General features: G+C 39.7%; 1 protein-coding gene across 1 annotated transcript in view; it reads right to left on the bottom strand.

Moving 5' to 3' along the window:
* Positions 1-404: 404 nt before the first annotated feature.
* LOC120534686 (NACHT, LRR and PYD domains-containing protein 3-like) overlaps positions 405-18542 on the bottom strand; it is a gene marked incomplete at its 5' end in the record, with an annotated part of 62680 nt that continues 44542 nt past the window's right edge. Inside the window, 2 exons of the mRNA XM_039762277.1 lie at positions 405-454; positions 2896-3029. Of these exons, the coding sequence (XP_039618211.1) occupies positions 405-454; positions 2896-3029 (184 nt within the window). The remainder of the gene's footprint in view (positions 455-2895; positions 3030-18542) is intronic.

The following is an 18542-nucleotide window of genomic DNA, read 5'->3' as shown; positions in this document are numbered from 1 at the left end:
ATGGCTTCACTTGGATTTTGGTGAAAAAAAAATGGACAGATGTTCCTAGTATTACAGGATGCATATTCCAGGTGTGTTAAAAGAAATCAAAAAGATAAATAGCACCACTACCACTACATTTGAAAAGATTCTAAGAATACTATTTGATGCCTATGGCCTCCCCAGAAAGGTACGTATCGGACAATGGTCCACAGTTCATTTTTTCCAAATTTGAGTCACTTAGACTGAATCCAGTAACAATAAGATTCATGAAACACACACTCACTTGTTGTTGACTCACCTCAGACATTTTAATTTGCAGTTTTCACTTCTCAGCCCTTCACACAGCTGAGCCACTCCTGAATCCCTCAAGTTGTTGTCGCAAAGCTCTAGTTCAGTCAGTTGTGAGTGTGGATCAGAAAGGGCTAAGGAGAGAGCTGAGCAACATCTTGAGGTAAGACCACATTCACACAGGCTGTGGAGACGAAGAGAGATAAATGAGGACATAAGGAGGGACATGCAGACAGACAGCCAACCTGGGGTTTCAATAGATGACATGATGACTACAAGCAGAGCTGGGCACTCCAGTGTGTCACTTATCAGCAGGCTGCTAGCGCTTGAACTGAAGTTCAGTTTGAACCCAAAACCAATGCTTCTCTTAAAGGTGCTTTACAGCTGGGAGTGTCTCCTGTCTGTCATGTCAGTTTTCATACTGGACAGGGAGGTCACAGTAGGACTGACCTTGTCCTCCACTCAAGTGTCCAGCTGGACTTTTCACAGAAGATGAAAGTGACACACTTGAATTTCTGTCAGTCATTCAGCTCTTAGGACAAGTTGAACTGATTTGTAGGACACCATCCTGATAGTCATGCTGATCACTGCTGGACTTCAGAAACATTGATACTTGAGTTTTTGTCATGACAGAGCCGATTGATGTCAAAGTAATGAGGACAATTTATCTGTTTACTGCAACACCTAGGCAACCATGAAGACGAACAATTTTCAGTGCATCGCTGTGGTCTGCGTATTTAATAAGATTGGTTTACTGTATCACAACAATGTTATCTTAAACTGTTAGCACACCCTGGCATGGAAAGGCCCTGTCCACACTAATGTATTTCTTCTTAAAAACTAGTACCGGGCAACAAATACAAATTTTAATCGCATGATTGTCTGATTAATTAATCGATTAATTAATGCGATAATAACACTTTAACTTGCCCAACCCTATTAAAAGACACAAATATTTGTCTACATTTTCGTCTTCTGTCCACACTAACTTATTTGTTTTCAATCCCTGAATACAAAGACTTTTACAAACTCTCCCTAGAGCCGTATATTTCTGAAAATGTAGCGTCAGCATTTTAGTGCAGATGTGTGTTAACGTGGTATTCTGAAAACAATGCTCTAATGGCGCTCTGATTGGTTTGCTCTTATTTGGTGGCCTTTCCCTAATTGGATCCTGCTCATTAGCATAAAAAAATATTCCAACATAGCAGGCATAAAAGAGTTGCTTTTCAATGTAACTTATGCTGCTTGCCTGTATGCTTCTAAATTGCGTTTTGTAAAGTTTGAATACTGCATACATGCGTACAAAGCAGTTTACTTATCGATCGCTACAGGTTTGGGATAAATCCCGGGGCTGGAGGAATAATCGCTGTAATGAAAATGTAGAGCCCAGTGAAAATCAGATTGTAAATAACTCACTTGGCAATGTCTTATTAACGTTTATTACTTAAACTTAATCTGTTCAGCATTAGGCGTGCATTTGGCAGCACAATAAATAACAAGACGCTAAATTAAGTTCTGCGGTGGGCTGGCACCCTGCCCGGGGTTTGTTTCCTGCCTTGCGCCCTGTGTTGGCTGGGATTGCCTCCAGCAGACCCCCGTGACACTGTAGTTAGGATATAGCGGGTTGGATAATGGATGGATGTTTAGTCTGCAGATACTGCGGGTTCAGTGTTCTTATTCTTACTTATGTGTGTGGTGTTATCATGCCAAGATCAAAAGCAGTTATGTAAGGCCCTCAGAAAGAAGGATGTGTCTGCATGGCAAAAAGATTTCAAAAGACCACCAAATTATTTGAAATCAGTCATTCTGCTGGAAGGACAATCATCTACAAGTGGAATATTTTTGAAATGACTGCTAGTTTGTTCAGTACTGGCTGAATTCAGCACAAGAGCTCACCGTTTAATACTCCAGGAAGTCTCCATTTAATTGTTAGACCTACAGATAACTCAAAGTGCATACACCTACAATCAGAAAGACACTGGCCTTTCAGGTAACTACTATTCTGAATAATCATTTCAGATGTAGTGCTTGTCCCAACACAGCCAGTCATGTTACCAGTGAGGTGGAATATGTTAATGCTAAGGGAAGGGCTGTATTTGACATAGTGGCACCTAAAAAAATGAAGAAATCAGCACTAAAATACATTGGAAGATTCACAGAGTGTCACATCTTAAGAGAAAATAGATAGATAGATAGATAGATAGATAGATAGATAGATAGATAGATAGATAGATAGATAGATAGATATTAACAGAAACACAGGAGTGTAAAGGAGGGAAGGGACAGTGGTAGCTGTGAACAAGGACAAGATTAAACTAAAGAAAATACAACATGGGATTATGGGACAAGAAATAAAACAAGAGGTGAGACAGAGAGAACAACAAAAGTGACCGCAGTGGGAGGGGGTTTCGGGGTCACAACACTGTCCGTATGAATTAAACTATTAAAGAGAAATCTGCATCTGATTTCATCTCATGTCCATCTGTCTGTCCACATTGGACACTGCAGTCTGTCCTGACAAACAATTTGTATTGTAATGAAATTCAGTAAAACACACACACACACACTTGTTGTTGACTCACAACAGTTTTTTAAATTTGCAATTTTCATTCATCAGTCCCTCACACAGCTGATCCACTCCTGAATCCTTCATATTGATATTTCCGCTCAGGTCCAGTTCAGTCAGCGTTGAGTGTGGAGAAGAAATAACTGAAGAGAGGAATGAACAACATGTCGAGGTGAGGCCACATTTAGACAGGCTGTGGAGATAAAGAGTGATAAATAAAGGACATAAGGAGGGACATAATAATAATAGTAATAATACATGTTATTTATATAGCACCTTTCCTGTGCTGAAGGTGCTTCACATAGTCTCATATGTAACATTGGATATGAATATTTTCTGCATAGAACACTAAAACAGATAAATACAGGATACTCAAAGCATGAAACAGAATAAAAGAAAATAACCCAAAGTGAAATATTAAATTCAATTCAACAGAAGAAAAGCCTGAACAAATAACATAATTTATGATATTACACACACACACACACACACACACACACACACACACACATAGAAAGTATCCTGAGAATCTGGACAGACAGGTGAACTTACAGAAGGGGCAGAATGTCAGGTTCAGGTAGACGTCTTCCTGAACAGAGGAGTCTGAAGTTGTTTTTTAAAAGAATGAATGGAGTCCGCTGATCTAATTAATTTCAGGAGGTGACTCCAAAGTCTGGGTGCTATACAGCTGAAGGCCCTGCTGTCACCCATAGAGTGCAAGTTAGTGTCGAGCTCAACAAGATGGCCAGAATCAGAGGAGCTTAGTGGGCAAACAGGAGCAGAGAGATGGAGAAGGTCATTGATGTAGTCTAGTGTGAGGCCATTTTAAAGCTTTGTAGGTTATTAATAGAATTTTATATTTAATCCTGTAAGACACAGGATGCCAGTGGAGGCGAAGCAGGATGGCTGTGATGTGCTCGCTGTTGCTGGTCCGCGTTAGGACTCAAGAGTTTTGAATAAACTGGAGCTGTGATGTAAGATTAGAAGGGACGTCTGCCAATAAGGAGTTACAATCGATGCGGGATATGACAAAACCAGGGGCAAGTTTCTGAGCATTAAAAAAGGAGAGGAATGAGCAAACACAGGATATGTCATGGAGGTGAAAGTAAGAAAGTTTCTTAATGTGGTTTATTTGGTTGGAATAAGAAAATGAAGAAACAAAAATGACACCAAGATTCCTTGCATCAGAAAAAGGTCTGATGAGATCAACCGTCAAATTTCTTAAGTTGGGCTTTAGTGCCAATTCAGTTCAGTTTTGTTGCAATTTAATTTTAAATATTCCTGCTCCATCCATATTTTAATTTCACTGAGGCAAGTTGTGAGCTGAGAAAGCCCTGATGAAGTTTCACTTTTACGAGTAAAATAGAGTTGAGTATTGTCTATATAGAAGTGATAACCCAGTTCATAGCTACCAATAATATGGCTAAGGTAAAGCATATATATACAGAAGAGCAGAGGGCCGAGGACAGGGCCCCGAGGAACTGCTTGTGTGACTGGAGCTGAGCTGGACCTGCTGTTGTAAAGACTAACAAACTCTGGGCTATCAGTCAGATAGGACCTAAACTACTGGAGGGCAATGACAGAGATATCCAGCATGTTTTCTATTCTGGACAGCAGAACATCATGTCTAACAGTATAAAATGCTGCACTTACATCTAACAAAATTAATTTGCTGGTTTGTCCAGAGTCCGCTGCCATAAGCAAATCATTGGTTATCCGAAGCAGAGTAGAGTGACAGCAGAGCTGAACTCTGAAACCAGAATGAAAGGGTCCCCAAATTATTAGAAGTTAAGTAATTGGTGAGTTGAGAGGCTACAACACACTGAAGGACTTTTGACAGAAAAGGTAAATGAGAAACAGGCCGAAAATTGCATCAAGACCAGACTTTTTTAACATTGGGGTTACAGAAGCGATTTTAGGAGTGGCAGCACAAAGCCAGTGTCGAGGGATCTATTTGTTATTGGTGTAACAGTCAGGATTATGGCATGAAGGCAGGATTTAAGTGGTGGGGATGGAGTCCAGTACACAGGTATTGGGCCTCATCTTACAAAGCAGGTGATTAACAAGTGACTGGTGAAAATCTAGTAAAGGAGCTGGATGGAGTGGGAAGACAGGGAACAATATAAATGGATATATTATTTATGTTGGTTGAATTATTTAGATCTTTAATTTTAATGCAGAAAAAGAGGAGGAATTTTTCAGAGTTCAGTAGAAGAGGTGATTGAACCAGATGCAGGTTGAAGTAGTTTATTAATTACAGAGACCAAAACCCTTGGGTTATCATGGCCACTTTCTATCATTCTGTCTGTAGTACTAGGGTGTTGTACCATGTTAGCCATTATGAATGTAGTGAAAAGTGAAGCACTGAAGAAGGGGCCTGAGTTGCCTCGAAAGTTTACATATTGTAATCTTTTTTGTTAGCCAATAAAAGGGGTCATTTTGCTTGACTTTTCATTATTATTCTGTCATAATGTGTGTTCTTGGCTGCAGCTAGTGCATCTTTGGTGGTCAGAGAAAGCCTGGATATGCACAGTGAGGCCAGTTTTACATGACACTCTCTCAAGGCGTCGGCAAGATACTTTCATAGACCATAATTCTGAATTGTACCATGGAGATGAACGCTTAAAGGAAACCTCCTTATGTTTTAAAGGAGCTGTTTTATCAAGTGCTGAAAGAAGAGCTGAGATATAGTGATCAACAAGACTATCTAGTGTTGATGGAATAGGGGAAGATCAGAAATGGAACTAACAAGGATAAAGGGACAGATTAAAGTTTCTAAAAGAAATTTGACATTTATAGATAAGAGGATAGAGAGGTCATGAGTCAGTGAAAAGTACTGCTTTATGATCAGAGGGTCCCAAATCACTGCTGTAGTCAGAAACTGAGGTATCATCTTTGAGTCATCACTGTTTTGAAAAACAAATCTCCATGGTAGTAAAGTCCAGTTTTTACCAACTGAGGCAAATTTCTAAACAAAAATACTTTCTATCACAGAAGGACTTGGAAACAGTCATTCATGGCTTCGTTACATCTCACCTAGATTATTGTAATTCCTTATATGTGGGTCTGCCAAAATCTGCTCTGTTGCTCCTTCAGCTGGTTCTGAACGCGGCAGCTAGACTTCTGATTTGGTTGAGAAAAAAGGGATCACATCTTCCCCATTTTAGCCCCTCTCTCCATGAGCTACTGGCGAGGTGTCGCATTGATTTTAAAATCTTGTTGTTTGTTTTTAAAGCCTTGCATGGTCTCACTCCAAAATATACCTGTGACCTCCTTCACCCCTATGTGCCACCAAGAGCACTGAGGTCATCTAGATGACTGCTCCTTGTAGTGCCAAGATCTCGGCTGAAGTCAAGGGGAGACCGAGCTTTTTCAGTTGTTGCTCCTAGGCTTTGGAATGACTTGCCTCTGCACATCTGGAACCTCATGTATAAACAGTGCGTACGCACAAAAATGTTGCATAAGAACGTTTCCATGTTCAAATCGTGATGTATAAAACCTAAACTTGGCGTAAAGCCATGCACATTTCCATTGTAGCTCATACCCTGTCGTATGCAAGTTCTCCAATTTGGTTTTGCAGACTGGCAGCATCCAGCGTCAGAGCAGTGCTGCTGTTCCAGTGTGGTTTATCTTTCTTTTTCAGATCCACATCCCTGACGCGGCTTTATAAATACACTGAAATTAACCGCATATTGTTTATTAGTTTAATGCATCTGATTGTAATTAACCTGTAACAATATAATGGTCCACAGAATGATCAGACTATTCTACAGTAAATACCATAACTGCTTTAGCATTGTTAGTCTCACCACACTTTCTTCTTCTTCTTTCAGCAGATCATCTTTTTCCATATTACTCTCACTGCACCACTCGTAGTATTTATATCACTGTATCTGAGTGCGAATCACAGTTGTACAGCAGCTGATCGGAAAGAGAATTATCAGTATACAGCATCACGAACACACTGCCTCAGCCATTCGCTATTTGAATTGCTCTCATCCGACACACGCTTCAGTGTCTTTCCTGTACTGACCTCGCGGTTCACAAACAATTTCATCACAAGAACTACAAAACGCAACCCATCAGTCCACCAAGTGCTCCTTGTACAACTGCCTGTACTTATAAGTACAATCACCTCACTGTAAACTTGCGATACAGTTATAATATTGCACAACCCGAGCCACTTTATAAAGAGTCTATTTACATATGATGAAGATATCATTTTTAAGATGAAATGCAGCAAAATATGTTTATTATATTATACAGATAAAACTTTCACTTTAACTACACGGTGCCGCAGCGCTAGCGAGGAGCTTGAGCTTCGTTCACGGATTGTTCCTGCCTCGCGCTGTATTCTTGTTGCGGCTGCCATGACACTGGAAGGATAGGTGGATAGAATAATTAAACATTACGAAAATATTTCAATGTTCCTTAAAAGTTTTGAAGAATCGCGTTCTAAGCTAACAGATGGCTTAACATCTATCACAGAGCTGATTGTATGGCGATTGGGTATTTGGAGAAAGAAATGGAAGGACAGGAATTGGGGGTTAGTACGTTTGAAAGAGACAGTACATAAAGTATTTCATTAAAGGTCGCACATGGCGCAGCAAGCATCTTGCATGAGACATGAACAATCACTGTGCCACCGTGTTCCCATGTTTAATAACATGATTTGACTCCTATCATCATGAAAATGATATCAAGTATACATCTCATTATTTTAACTATTCAGAGAGCTGTAATATCACAAATGTAATGTATTCTGTGTCCTGTTGGAGGAAGAGAAAGCCCGTTTAAGAAGCACGTAGTGATTCACAGAAATAGAGCACATAGAAGATCAAAACAAAGCATTTAACGTGTAACTTTAGTTACGATGGGATTTGAGAAACTGGTTAATTATTATTATTTTTTTTTTTTTAATGGATATATATATATTCATTATTTAAAAAAAAATCCTTGGACGAGACGTGACTTTTTCAGAGAGATACTTTCAAGTCCCGCGAGACAAGACTTTGTACAAAGAGATTTAACCACGCCCGGGTCCGGAAATAAATGTCAGAGTAGAACATGAAGTAGAACATCGTACAGTGGTTCAAAAATGTTGGCACGATACACATGCAGAGCAAGTTAGATATAATGAAAGTACTAAAATTCGAAAGTCTCCAAAAACTGATAGTAAAGATCGCATTAGTGCTACCAAACAGAAATTATTACTCGGTGAAATAATGGAACAGCGAAAAGAGATTGAATAATTTCAGCTATGCAGTATCTGTTAAATAATACAAAGAGTACAACTGAGAGAACAATCCAGTGAAGGGATCAGAAGAGTGAGAGGGACGTAAGTGGACGTAATGGACAAAGGACAAGAACATTACTAAAATAAAGAATGGACAGCATGAGATTGGGGGATAACAAATAAAACAACTGACTGGACAGAGAGGACAACATGAAGACACTGTGACCACTGTGGGCCAGGAACGTAGGGCCACAATGCTGTCTTTACAAATTTAACTAGTAAAGGGAAATCTGGGTCTGTGTTCTCCTCACATCCATCTGTCAGTATGTTGGAGTCTATCCTGATTAAACATAGCATTTGCATTGTGGGTTTGGAACAGTCACAGCCATGAAATCAGATGAAATAAAATGAATCAAACACACACACTCACTACAGTCTCTTTAGTTTGCAGTTTTCACTCCTCAGCCCCTCACACAGCTGAGCCACTCCTGAATCCCCCAGCTTATTCTCATTCCGGCGATTGCTCAAAAATTCATTGCCCAGCTCCAATATAGTCAGTTGCGAGTTTGGAGAAGAGAAGACATTGGAGAGAGCTGAGCAGCATGTGGAGGTGAGACCACAATCAGTCAGGCAGTAGAGATAAAGAGAGAGATGTGAGAACATGAAGAAGGACAGACAACAACAACATTTATTTATATAGCACATTTTCATACAAATGATGGAGCTCAAAGTGCTTTACATGATGAAGAAAGAGAAAAAAGACAAAGTAAGAATTAAAATAAAATAACACTAATTAACATAGAATAAAAGTAAGGTCCGATGGCCAGGGAGGACAGAAAAAACAAAAAAAAAAAAAACTCCAAATGGCTGGAGAAAAAATAAAATCTGCAGGGGTTCCAGGCCACGAGACCACCCAGCCCCCTCTAGGCATTCTACCTAACATAAATGATCAGTCCTCATTGTATTCAGGGCTTTCATGGAAGGACTTGATGATGACGGTCACATGGACTTCTGGCCTTTAATCCATCAATGTAGGGACAAGACAGACAAAACACAAGAAGAGCAGATAAACAAAATGGATTTGAGCTGCCGCAGGTTCTTCCTTAATGAGACCCATTTAGAGAATAAATTTAATAAAATGACACTGGGATTGTACAGAGAAGAAGACGAGGAACATGGAGGAACAAACATCATGTGGTGTGAAAACAAGACACAAACAGGGATCTCACTGCCGTCCATCTGTCTTTTTCTTTCTATTTCCTTACTTTTCAACTCTTCAGATTTTCATTTTATTTCTCAACAATTACATTGACAATCATGTTACGTTATTTTCAAAATGTTTCCTTTTCTTTTTCATTGCTTCTTTAACACACTACTTCTCCGCTGCGAAGGCTGGTATTTTCTAGTATATATATATATATATATACACGAGGGATATCCAGAAAAAAAGGTTACAAGTGCCCTGGAGGGTGCAGGGAATTTTTTTTTTCGATGGTTGGAATACCTGCGTGTAGGGGGGTCCTAACGGTCAAAATAAGCCCGGGACTGCGTCAGTCAGTTGTGAAATGTCATCACAGCAAGCGAGTTCGTCAACCTCTGCTGAGGCCGTTTGCTCCACCTACCGCCCGATCGCGAGATTCGTTCGGTTCCTCACTTTGCGTCGCGAATCCGCGGCCGAGATCCATCGTCAGCTTGTGGAAACTTATGGACCTGAGGTAATGTCACGTCAGCATGTTTACAAGTGGGTTAGGTCGTTCAAAGATGGGATATTGCTACCCACCCACCCTATTCCCTGGGCCTTGCGCCCTCAGATTTTCACCTTTTCACCAAACTGAAAGAATTCTTGGGTGGGAAACGTTTTTCCAACGATGAGGAGGTGAAGGAGACAGTGGAGAAGTGGCTTTCGGTGGCTTATTTGTATTATCTATGTAATTGAGAAAATAAGTTATAGTATTACCAGACTAACACCCACACAGGCTCCAGGGTGTGACATTTAAGCAAGCAGTCACTCGTACATTTGATCAAGGGGTGGCAGTGATATAATGTATGAGTAACCGCGTATGTGTGTTATGTGTAAGATTGCAAAGTATCACTATGAATACAACAATACCGGTGCTATTGAGAGAGGGTGACACATTAGAAATTTCATGACTGTAGCTGCTACATGGCTACTTTTAGGTGGTAGTGAAATTTCTAGGGCATAATCTACAGGTCAGTTGGTGAACAGCAGATTAAATCCTAAGTGATTCTGCCCTCGCAGTCTGGAGTTGGGGGGTGAGGGGTGATATCCACCCCCTAAAATCCAGTTGCAACTACAGCCAAGCAATATTGCCTAATGCTCGATTCATTAACACACATTAATAAAACCAGTAATGGTGCACTGCATAATAACGTGCAGTGAATACACTTGACTTGAGCATTCCTAGTTTCTGTGTCTCTGTTTAGCATTCATTTTCTCAGAGGTTGATGTACTTGCTGCTTCTTGAGCAGCTCTTCTTTTCTCCACCCTAGCGGCCCACTTCTTCTCTTCTTTCATTGGCATCTTTTCATGTTAAACCTGATTAAGTCAGTGTTTGTGTTTCAATTACTTAGTACTTTTCTTCAATTTTTCACTTAAGCTGACACTTAAGTCTTCAATTTGCCTCAAGAATGATTTAAGAAGACGTAGGGGAAGTGACGATGAAGGTGGTAGGGATGAGAACAGCGCTCATATGCATGTGCCGCACAGCCACCTTGCTGCCGAGAGTTTATTCTACAATAAAATTAAATAAAAATAAAAAGAGGAATAAAAATGATCAAACCAAAAGCAGGCAGTAGAGGTCGTGTAGTATATGTGTACCAAATTTCTGGTTAATAGGTCAAACAGTTTGCGAGCTTCAGGTGATTTAAAATCTTGGACAGACAAACGAACAGCCACGGTAGCGTATTATATAAAATTAGCAGGAGTAACCGGCGTTGTCCGGGAATCTATAACTGGTAAATTTCCCAAATGAAAGAAACGGAACATAGAAATAGAACAAACAGTTTTGTGATTGACATTTTATTGCAATAGGTAATATAAGTGGTTATTCCAGAGTGTTTGGATACATTATATTTTTTGTTTTGCCTTGTGTTATGAAAATAAACAAATTGGGAGGACTGCCCACTCTAGAATATGCTACGTAGAGTTGTCCGTGTGAAAAACATGCATTTTCCAAATTGATGCCTTTAACTTGGAGTGATTGCCCTTGAGCCTTATTAATTCACATAGCAAAAGTGAAAAGCAAAATGGTAAATCATTCGGAATCAGCAGAATTCTTGGTATGAAAACATCTTGACCTCTTGCGCAATGTTTTAGACGGCCTTGAAATAGACTTTTTTCTGGCATCGGAAGTGGACTTTCTAATGCCACGTCTTTTTTTCGGTGGCATGGGTATATTAGCGAAAAGCAGGACAATTACTGTATAATGTGTTAGATGGTATTACATACGGAATAAGCACCACAGTGAGATGAATGTACGCTATTTACAATATGTCGCAAAGCGAACAAATAGCACTAGTCAGTCAGAAAGATTAAGACTGAAATCGTACTGTGAGTCGGAAAGCGAGCAATAGCACCACAAATACGGAAAGCCAGTCACGCGCACTGGGTCGTTCACGTTTTACATCCATACAGCAGTTCCCCTTCACCCAATGAAAGCAGTCGGCCTTCTCATACTTGGACACTTCCTCCATCTCTTGGCGATTTAAAGAAACATTGGTAAAGAGCACCACACAGGGACCAAACATGCCGCTAGATGGCTCCGCCGTTAACGTCTGTTGCAACGTGCGGCCATCTTGTCGATAGTAAGTACGGGGACGTGTGCCAAAAGTTGTGTCCGTAAAAAGGTGCCCTGCACTTCACCACGGACATTTTTCCCAACCAAACATACCCCATGACCTCCTCCTGCTCACAAAGGAGCCCCATGCCCAGTTTGGTGGAGATCGGACGTCCGGTGCAGATTTGTGTGGCGGAAAAACAAACATACGTACATACACACATACATTGACTCTGCTTTATACTTTAGAAGATGTGGTCTTACAATTGCTATAGGCTCTCCTAATACTATAAAAAAATTAAACAACAGCAGATACATATTTACCTCAAGAAAGATAACATAGCACCTCTTGGCTTGGGTGTTGAGCATGTACAGAGGGAGGGGATTGTGTGCTCCCTGGGAATGAGTTCTTTCATAATTACAGCGTGTTACATAAAACGAAACTCTATAGATATAACATAAAAGGCGATACCACTCCCTAATGATACAGCAGTAGGAAATCACGCAAGAGAAATAACTTAGCTTGGTTTAATGTCAGCTTACGCTGCATAACAGAAGAAGGAAGCCAATGAGAAAACCCAGTCTGGGAGTGAGGGCCCAATGTGTAGTGTCTGTCGATCTCATCAGTGCAGGATCAGATGATGTTATCTACCATCCGTCCGTTGGCTTCAAAGGTGTGCCAGGCAATGTTCCAAGGCTTTATACTCTTTCTTCACATGCAGGGCCTCCCTTAGGCGAACACGCACTTCCAAACAAGCCAACGGTGCTTAAACAAAGATACAGTTCCACGCTGACTTAACATATTAGAAAATAGTACACAGCATCTCTCAGTCTAACTGCACGCTTTCCATTTGCTCCAATCTGTGTTATGTGATACAGCTTGCCTAGCGGTTCTATGTGGTGAACCCCTGTGCTTCATCTGGCTATGTGTCAGCTGTGTGTGTGAGCAGAAAAAAGTAAATTTTATAAGATAGATTTGCACAAAGCACAGTGACATAGCAAACTTATGCTTACATTGATAACGTGGGGGGTGTTTTCAGTTTAACACCAGCATTTCTTCTTTCTCACATATAGATAGACTAGCAAAATACCCGCGCTTCGCAGCGGAGAAGTAGTGTGTTAAAGAAGTTATGAAAAAGAAAAGCAAACATTTTAAAAATAACGTAAGATGATTGTTAATGTAATTGTTTTGTCATTGTCATGAGTGTTGCTGGCATATATATATATATATATATATATATATATAATGTATATATATGTATGTATATATATACACACACAGACACATATATAAACATATCTATATAAATATATATATACATCTATACACATATATATACAGTTATATATATATATACATATACACACATACATATATATATACATACTGTATATACACATATACATATCTACATATATACTGTATATACATATATATATACAAATCTACATATATATATCCACATATATATATATTAGGTGGGACTCGATTAAAAAATTAATCCAATTAATTAGAGGCTGTGTAAGAATTAATCTTGATTAATCGTATGTAATCACACGTAAATTTGCCCCAAATCGCAAATTTTTTTTTTATTTAAAAGCGGTTTTAGTGGGCGACAGAATCAAATAATAGACATGGACATGAATATTGTAAACTGAAGCTGTTTTAATTTCTGAAAAAAAGCCTTTAAACTGCATTTGAATTCAAAACAGAAACAAAAATATCATCCCTGGTTAAAATTGGGCAGACTTAAAAATAAAGTGGTAGTTTAAGTACTTTAAGTAGATTTTCAGAATAGTATTGTCTTTAAATAATAATAACCAAAATTTCAACATAAAGTGCAGTTTTTCTTCTTAAAAAATAAGTCAGAAACATAAAAGGTAATTTGACCAACTTAATCTTTAAACTCTGAGTAACCTTAGCCAAAATTATTTTGTACATTAGGCTAAAACAGTGTGATCATTGAACATTTTGTAATTAGATGTATTTAGAATTACTAACGGTCACGGAAGTCCAATGATCCCCAGTAAGAGCCACAAAGTCCGCTTTCTGTAATGCATCTAATTTTGCTTGCTTTTCAGTGTGCACAAAACCATGCTTTTATCAAGGCTTACGGAAGTCGAAATGATCAGTCGTAGGAACGCGCTTTATTCCGACTCTAACATTTTTGTAGCTGTGATGTGTGCATCAGTGTAATGGATGTACCAGGAAATCATGCATTGACAAAAGTTCCCGTTTGCTTGGAATTGAAAGTGTGATTAAATCGTTATTTTTAACGCGTTATGGAGTACATGCATCGAAGCTTCTCAGCTGTGCTTGTGCTAATAAAGGGAAACATTTTAAAAATAACGTAACATGATTCTGCATTAACCTAATATTTTTTCATACGTCCCAAACCAAGGAGATGCGAAGGTAAAATGAATCGGTAGCGTACATAGTCAGTACATCCCCTCTCGAATCGAACCTCAATGTCGGCATTAGAGGCGAAGACTCTACAATTAGCCACAGCGTGTGGCTTGTCTATGCGAGAGTATGTATGTAGATCGGGTATATATATACATTTATATATATACCCGTATCGCAGTGGAGAAGTAGAAGTTATGAAAAGGGAACATTTTAAAAATAACGTAACATGATTGTCAATATACAGTAATTGTTTTGTGAGTGTTATTGAATGTTGCTGTCATCAAGGATTTGATTATCATTATTTCTTTCAATCAGGTCGTATTTGTACGATGTGTTGTGTTCAAGTTACATTCCGTGTTTGTCAATCGTTGTAAAGATAAGAGGTTTCATTCATCGATTAGTTTCTTACTGCATCAATAAACAGCTCGTCTTCCTTTTATCTGAGATGTGACAAACTGCATGCACGGGTTTTTTACACTGTCTTCCTTTAGCGGACATTGACTTTTTCCACGTGTGCTTTGTTTCCACAGTAGCTGCATTTATGAATATGCTTGTATGTATCAGACGCTTCATATATTTTGCTGCCTTTTCAATTGTGTAATTCGGTTTTGTTCAGCTCTTTGGAACTGTTGCTTTTATCTGTGCACTGCGTCAGTTCACGTGAGCCACTCGGTGTACTTGCATCGAAGGTTCCCAGCTGTGCTGGTGCCATCTCGTGCTATGTCCATGGCTGTATTTAATGTTACCTTAGTCCTGGCACTTAAAACTTTCTCTCGCAGTTTCGCTGAGTTTGTGTCAAACACCACCCTGACCATCTCATCTTCCTCTCCATAAGCACAGTCCTTCACCCGTGAATATTTACCCGTGGCAGTTTGCTATTGGATTGCGCTGACGGACGGCCTTATATGGGCAGGCACTAAATTACAAACGCCAGCGGCAGCCTGTCTATGAACTTAATTTAAAGTGTAGGTTTACATCGTGCTTTGTTTCCGAAGTAGCAGAACTCATCAATATGGTTGTATATGTCACTCGCTTCTTATTGTTTAGCTGCCTTCTCAATTATATAATGCATGTTTTCTAAAGAGCTTTTTGAGGTCTTCCTGGTTTTCTATGTACTGCGTGATTACGTGGGAGGCGTGATGATGTCACACGAAACTCCGCCCCCACGGCGTTGAAGCTCATCTCCATTACAGTAAATGGAGAAAAACTGCTTCCAGTTATGACCATTACGCGTAGAATTTCGATATAAAACCTGCCCAACTTTTGTAAGGAAGCTGTAAGGAATGAACCTGCCAAATTTCAGCCTTCCACCCACACGGGAAGTTGGAGAATTAGTGATGAGTCAGTGAGTGAGTGAGTGAGTCAGTGAGTGAGTGAGTGAGTGAGTGAGGGCTTTGCCTTTTATTAGTATAGATGGATAAGATACTTTATTAATCCCAAGGGGAAATTCACATATGTCAGGGTGCACACACAGAGACAGCTCTGATTCACATATGATTTTATTAAAATTTACCTTTTGTCTTCATTAATTTCCATAGATTTCATGGCCTTTTCGACGCTCAGGCCTCAGATCTCTTGGGTTCCCAGACTCATCATGTTGCTCTTCTCCTTTTTGTACAAAACAAAACTAATACACTAATCTTGCTTAAAATTCGAAAAAATCTTTCATCTTGCATTATGCATGCAAGTCTGATGGATATTTCAAACTCTCATCCCAGGTATGTAATACCCCACTGGGACATGAGGGGGCACTGCCACTAACAGACTTTTCTCTGTTTACGTCTTCTACAATCCAGAGAAGATGCCCCCTCAGGGCAACCGGCAACACCCTTTTCAGCGGCACTGGTATAACAGGGAGACACCCCACAAATGTCACCTGTCTCATTTGTACCCAAATGTCTGAGAAAGATTGAAGCCCCCAGACATTTGAAATCATTTATAGCTATTGCAATTGAGGTATTTTACTTTTACTTCAGCATTATCAAGTGTCTGTTTACTTTGTTTGCAACCAGAATATAGGGGGCAACCTGGCTGATACTGCAACACTTCACAAGAGCCACAAGTGTTCCTTTTACCTGTTCACAATATATACATATACACATATATATATATATATATATATATATATATATATATATATATATATATATATATATACATACATATATATATATATATACTGCTTACAAAAATTAAAGGAACACTTTAAAGAAACACATTAGATACATCAGATCTCAATATGAAGTTGGATATCTATACAAATAACGACAGGGCAATGTCTTAAGAACAAAAGGATGCCAAGTCTTTTAATGGAAGTAAAAGTTTTCTGCCTACAGAGGGCTCAATTGTGTAGACACCCTAAAATCAGAGTGAAATGAAGATGTGGCAGGCTAGTCCATTTTTTAAAACTTAATTTCTGCTACTCAAAATGCTTTTCAGTATCTTGTGTGGCCCCCACGAGCTTGTATGCATGCTTGACAACGTCGGGGCATGCTCCTAATGAGACGACGGATGGTGTCTTGTGGCATTTCCTCCCAGATCTGTATGAGGGCATCCCTGAGCTGTTGTACAGTCTGAGGAGCAACCTGGTGGCGCCTAATGAACCGAAACATAATGTCCCACAGATGTTCTATTGGGTTTAAGTCAGGGGATCGTGAAGGCCATTCAATTGTTTCAATTCCTTCATCCTCCAGGTACTGCCTGCATACTCTTGCCACATGAGGCCAGGCATTGTCGTGCATTAGGAGGAAACCAGGACCTACTGCACCAGTGTAGGGTCTGACAGAGGTCTGTGAGTCGCTCCATGGATATGCCTCCAAGATCATCACTGACCCACCACCAAACCAGTCATGCTAAACGATGTTACAGGCAGCATAATATTCTCCATGGCTTCTCCTGACCCTTTCACGTCTGTCACATATACTCAGGGTGAACCTGCTCTCATCTGTGAAAAGCACAGGACGCCAGTGGAGGACCTGCCAATTCTGGTATTTTATGGCAAATGCCAATTGAGCTCCCCGGTGCTGTGCAGTGAGCACAGGGCGCAGTAGACATTTGGGCCCTCAGGCAACCCTCATGAAGTCTGTTTCTGATTGTTTGGTCAGAGACATTCACACCAGTGGCCTGCTGGAGGTCATTTTGTAGGGCTCTGGCAGTGCTCATCCTGTTCCTCCTTGCCCAAAGGAGCAGATACTGGTCCTGCTGATGGGTTATGGACCTTCTATGGCCCTCTCAAGCTCTCCTAGAGTAACTGCTTGTCTCCTAGAATCTCCTCCATGCCCTTGAGACTGTGCAGGGAGACACAGCAAACCTTCTGGCAATGACACGTATTGATGTGCCATCCTGGAGAAGTTGGACTACCTGTGCAACCTCTGTAGGGTCCAGGTAGCGCCTCATGCTACCAGTAGTGACACTGACTGTAGCCAAATGCAAAACTAGTAAAGAAACAGTCAGAAAAGATGAGGAGGGAAAAATGTCAGTGTCCTCCACCTGTTAAACCATTCCTGTTTTGGGGGTCATCTCATTGTTGCCCATCTAGTGCATCTGTTGTTAATGTCATTAACACCACAGCAGCTGAAACTGATTAACAACCCCCTGTGCTACTTAACTGGCCAGATTAATATCCCATAAGTTTCATTGACTTTATGTTATACTCTGATTAAAAAGTGTTCCTTTAATTCTTTTGAGCAGTATATATATATATATATATATATATATATATATATATATATATATATATATATACATATATATATATATATATATATATATATATATATATATATATATATAATCCTAAGCCTAGAAGCGCAACGATTTTGTGCAACAGTTTTATGTGACTTTTTATGTGATGTTTTTGTCACGCTTTAAATCAGGCTTATTTTAAAACCTACATATATATGTTTAGTATCATACTTTTCAGAATTTATTGAACTTTAATGTGATGTTATTAGATTTTCAGATTTGTATTCCATTTTTAAATTATAAACTAAGAAATATCAAGAAATCACATCCCGTGAGACAAGACTTTGTGCCAAGAGATTTAACCACACCTGGGGCCGGAAATAAAAAACAAAGAATAGATGACAAAGACAGCTGCTGTACGGGCTTTTAAATGTTTGAAGCGCCACGTGAGATGCAGATCACACAACATGGAAGCAGCAACAAGCCAGAAGCTGATCGAGCAAAGAGGAGGTAAAAAAAAACCCCTGTATTTATTTCCCATTGTATCACTGTTTAAGAGGGGGTTTCGGTGGAGCAACCGCG

The sequence above is a fragment of the Polypterus senegalus genome, chromosome 8 (genome assembly GCF_016835505.1).
Source record: "Polypterus senegalus isolate Bchr_013 chromosome 8, ASM1683550v1, whole genome shotgun sequence".
NCBI lineage: Eukaryota > Metazoa > Chordata > Cladistia > Polypteriformes > Polypteridae > Polypterus > Polypterus senegalus.
Note: the sequence above shows the minus strand (reverse complement) of the source record. Positions and strands in the feature narration are given on the sequence as shown.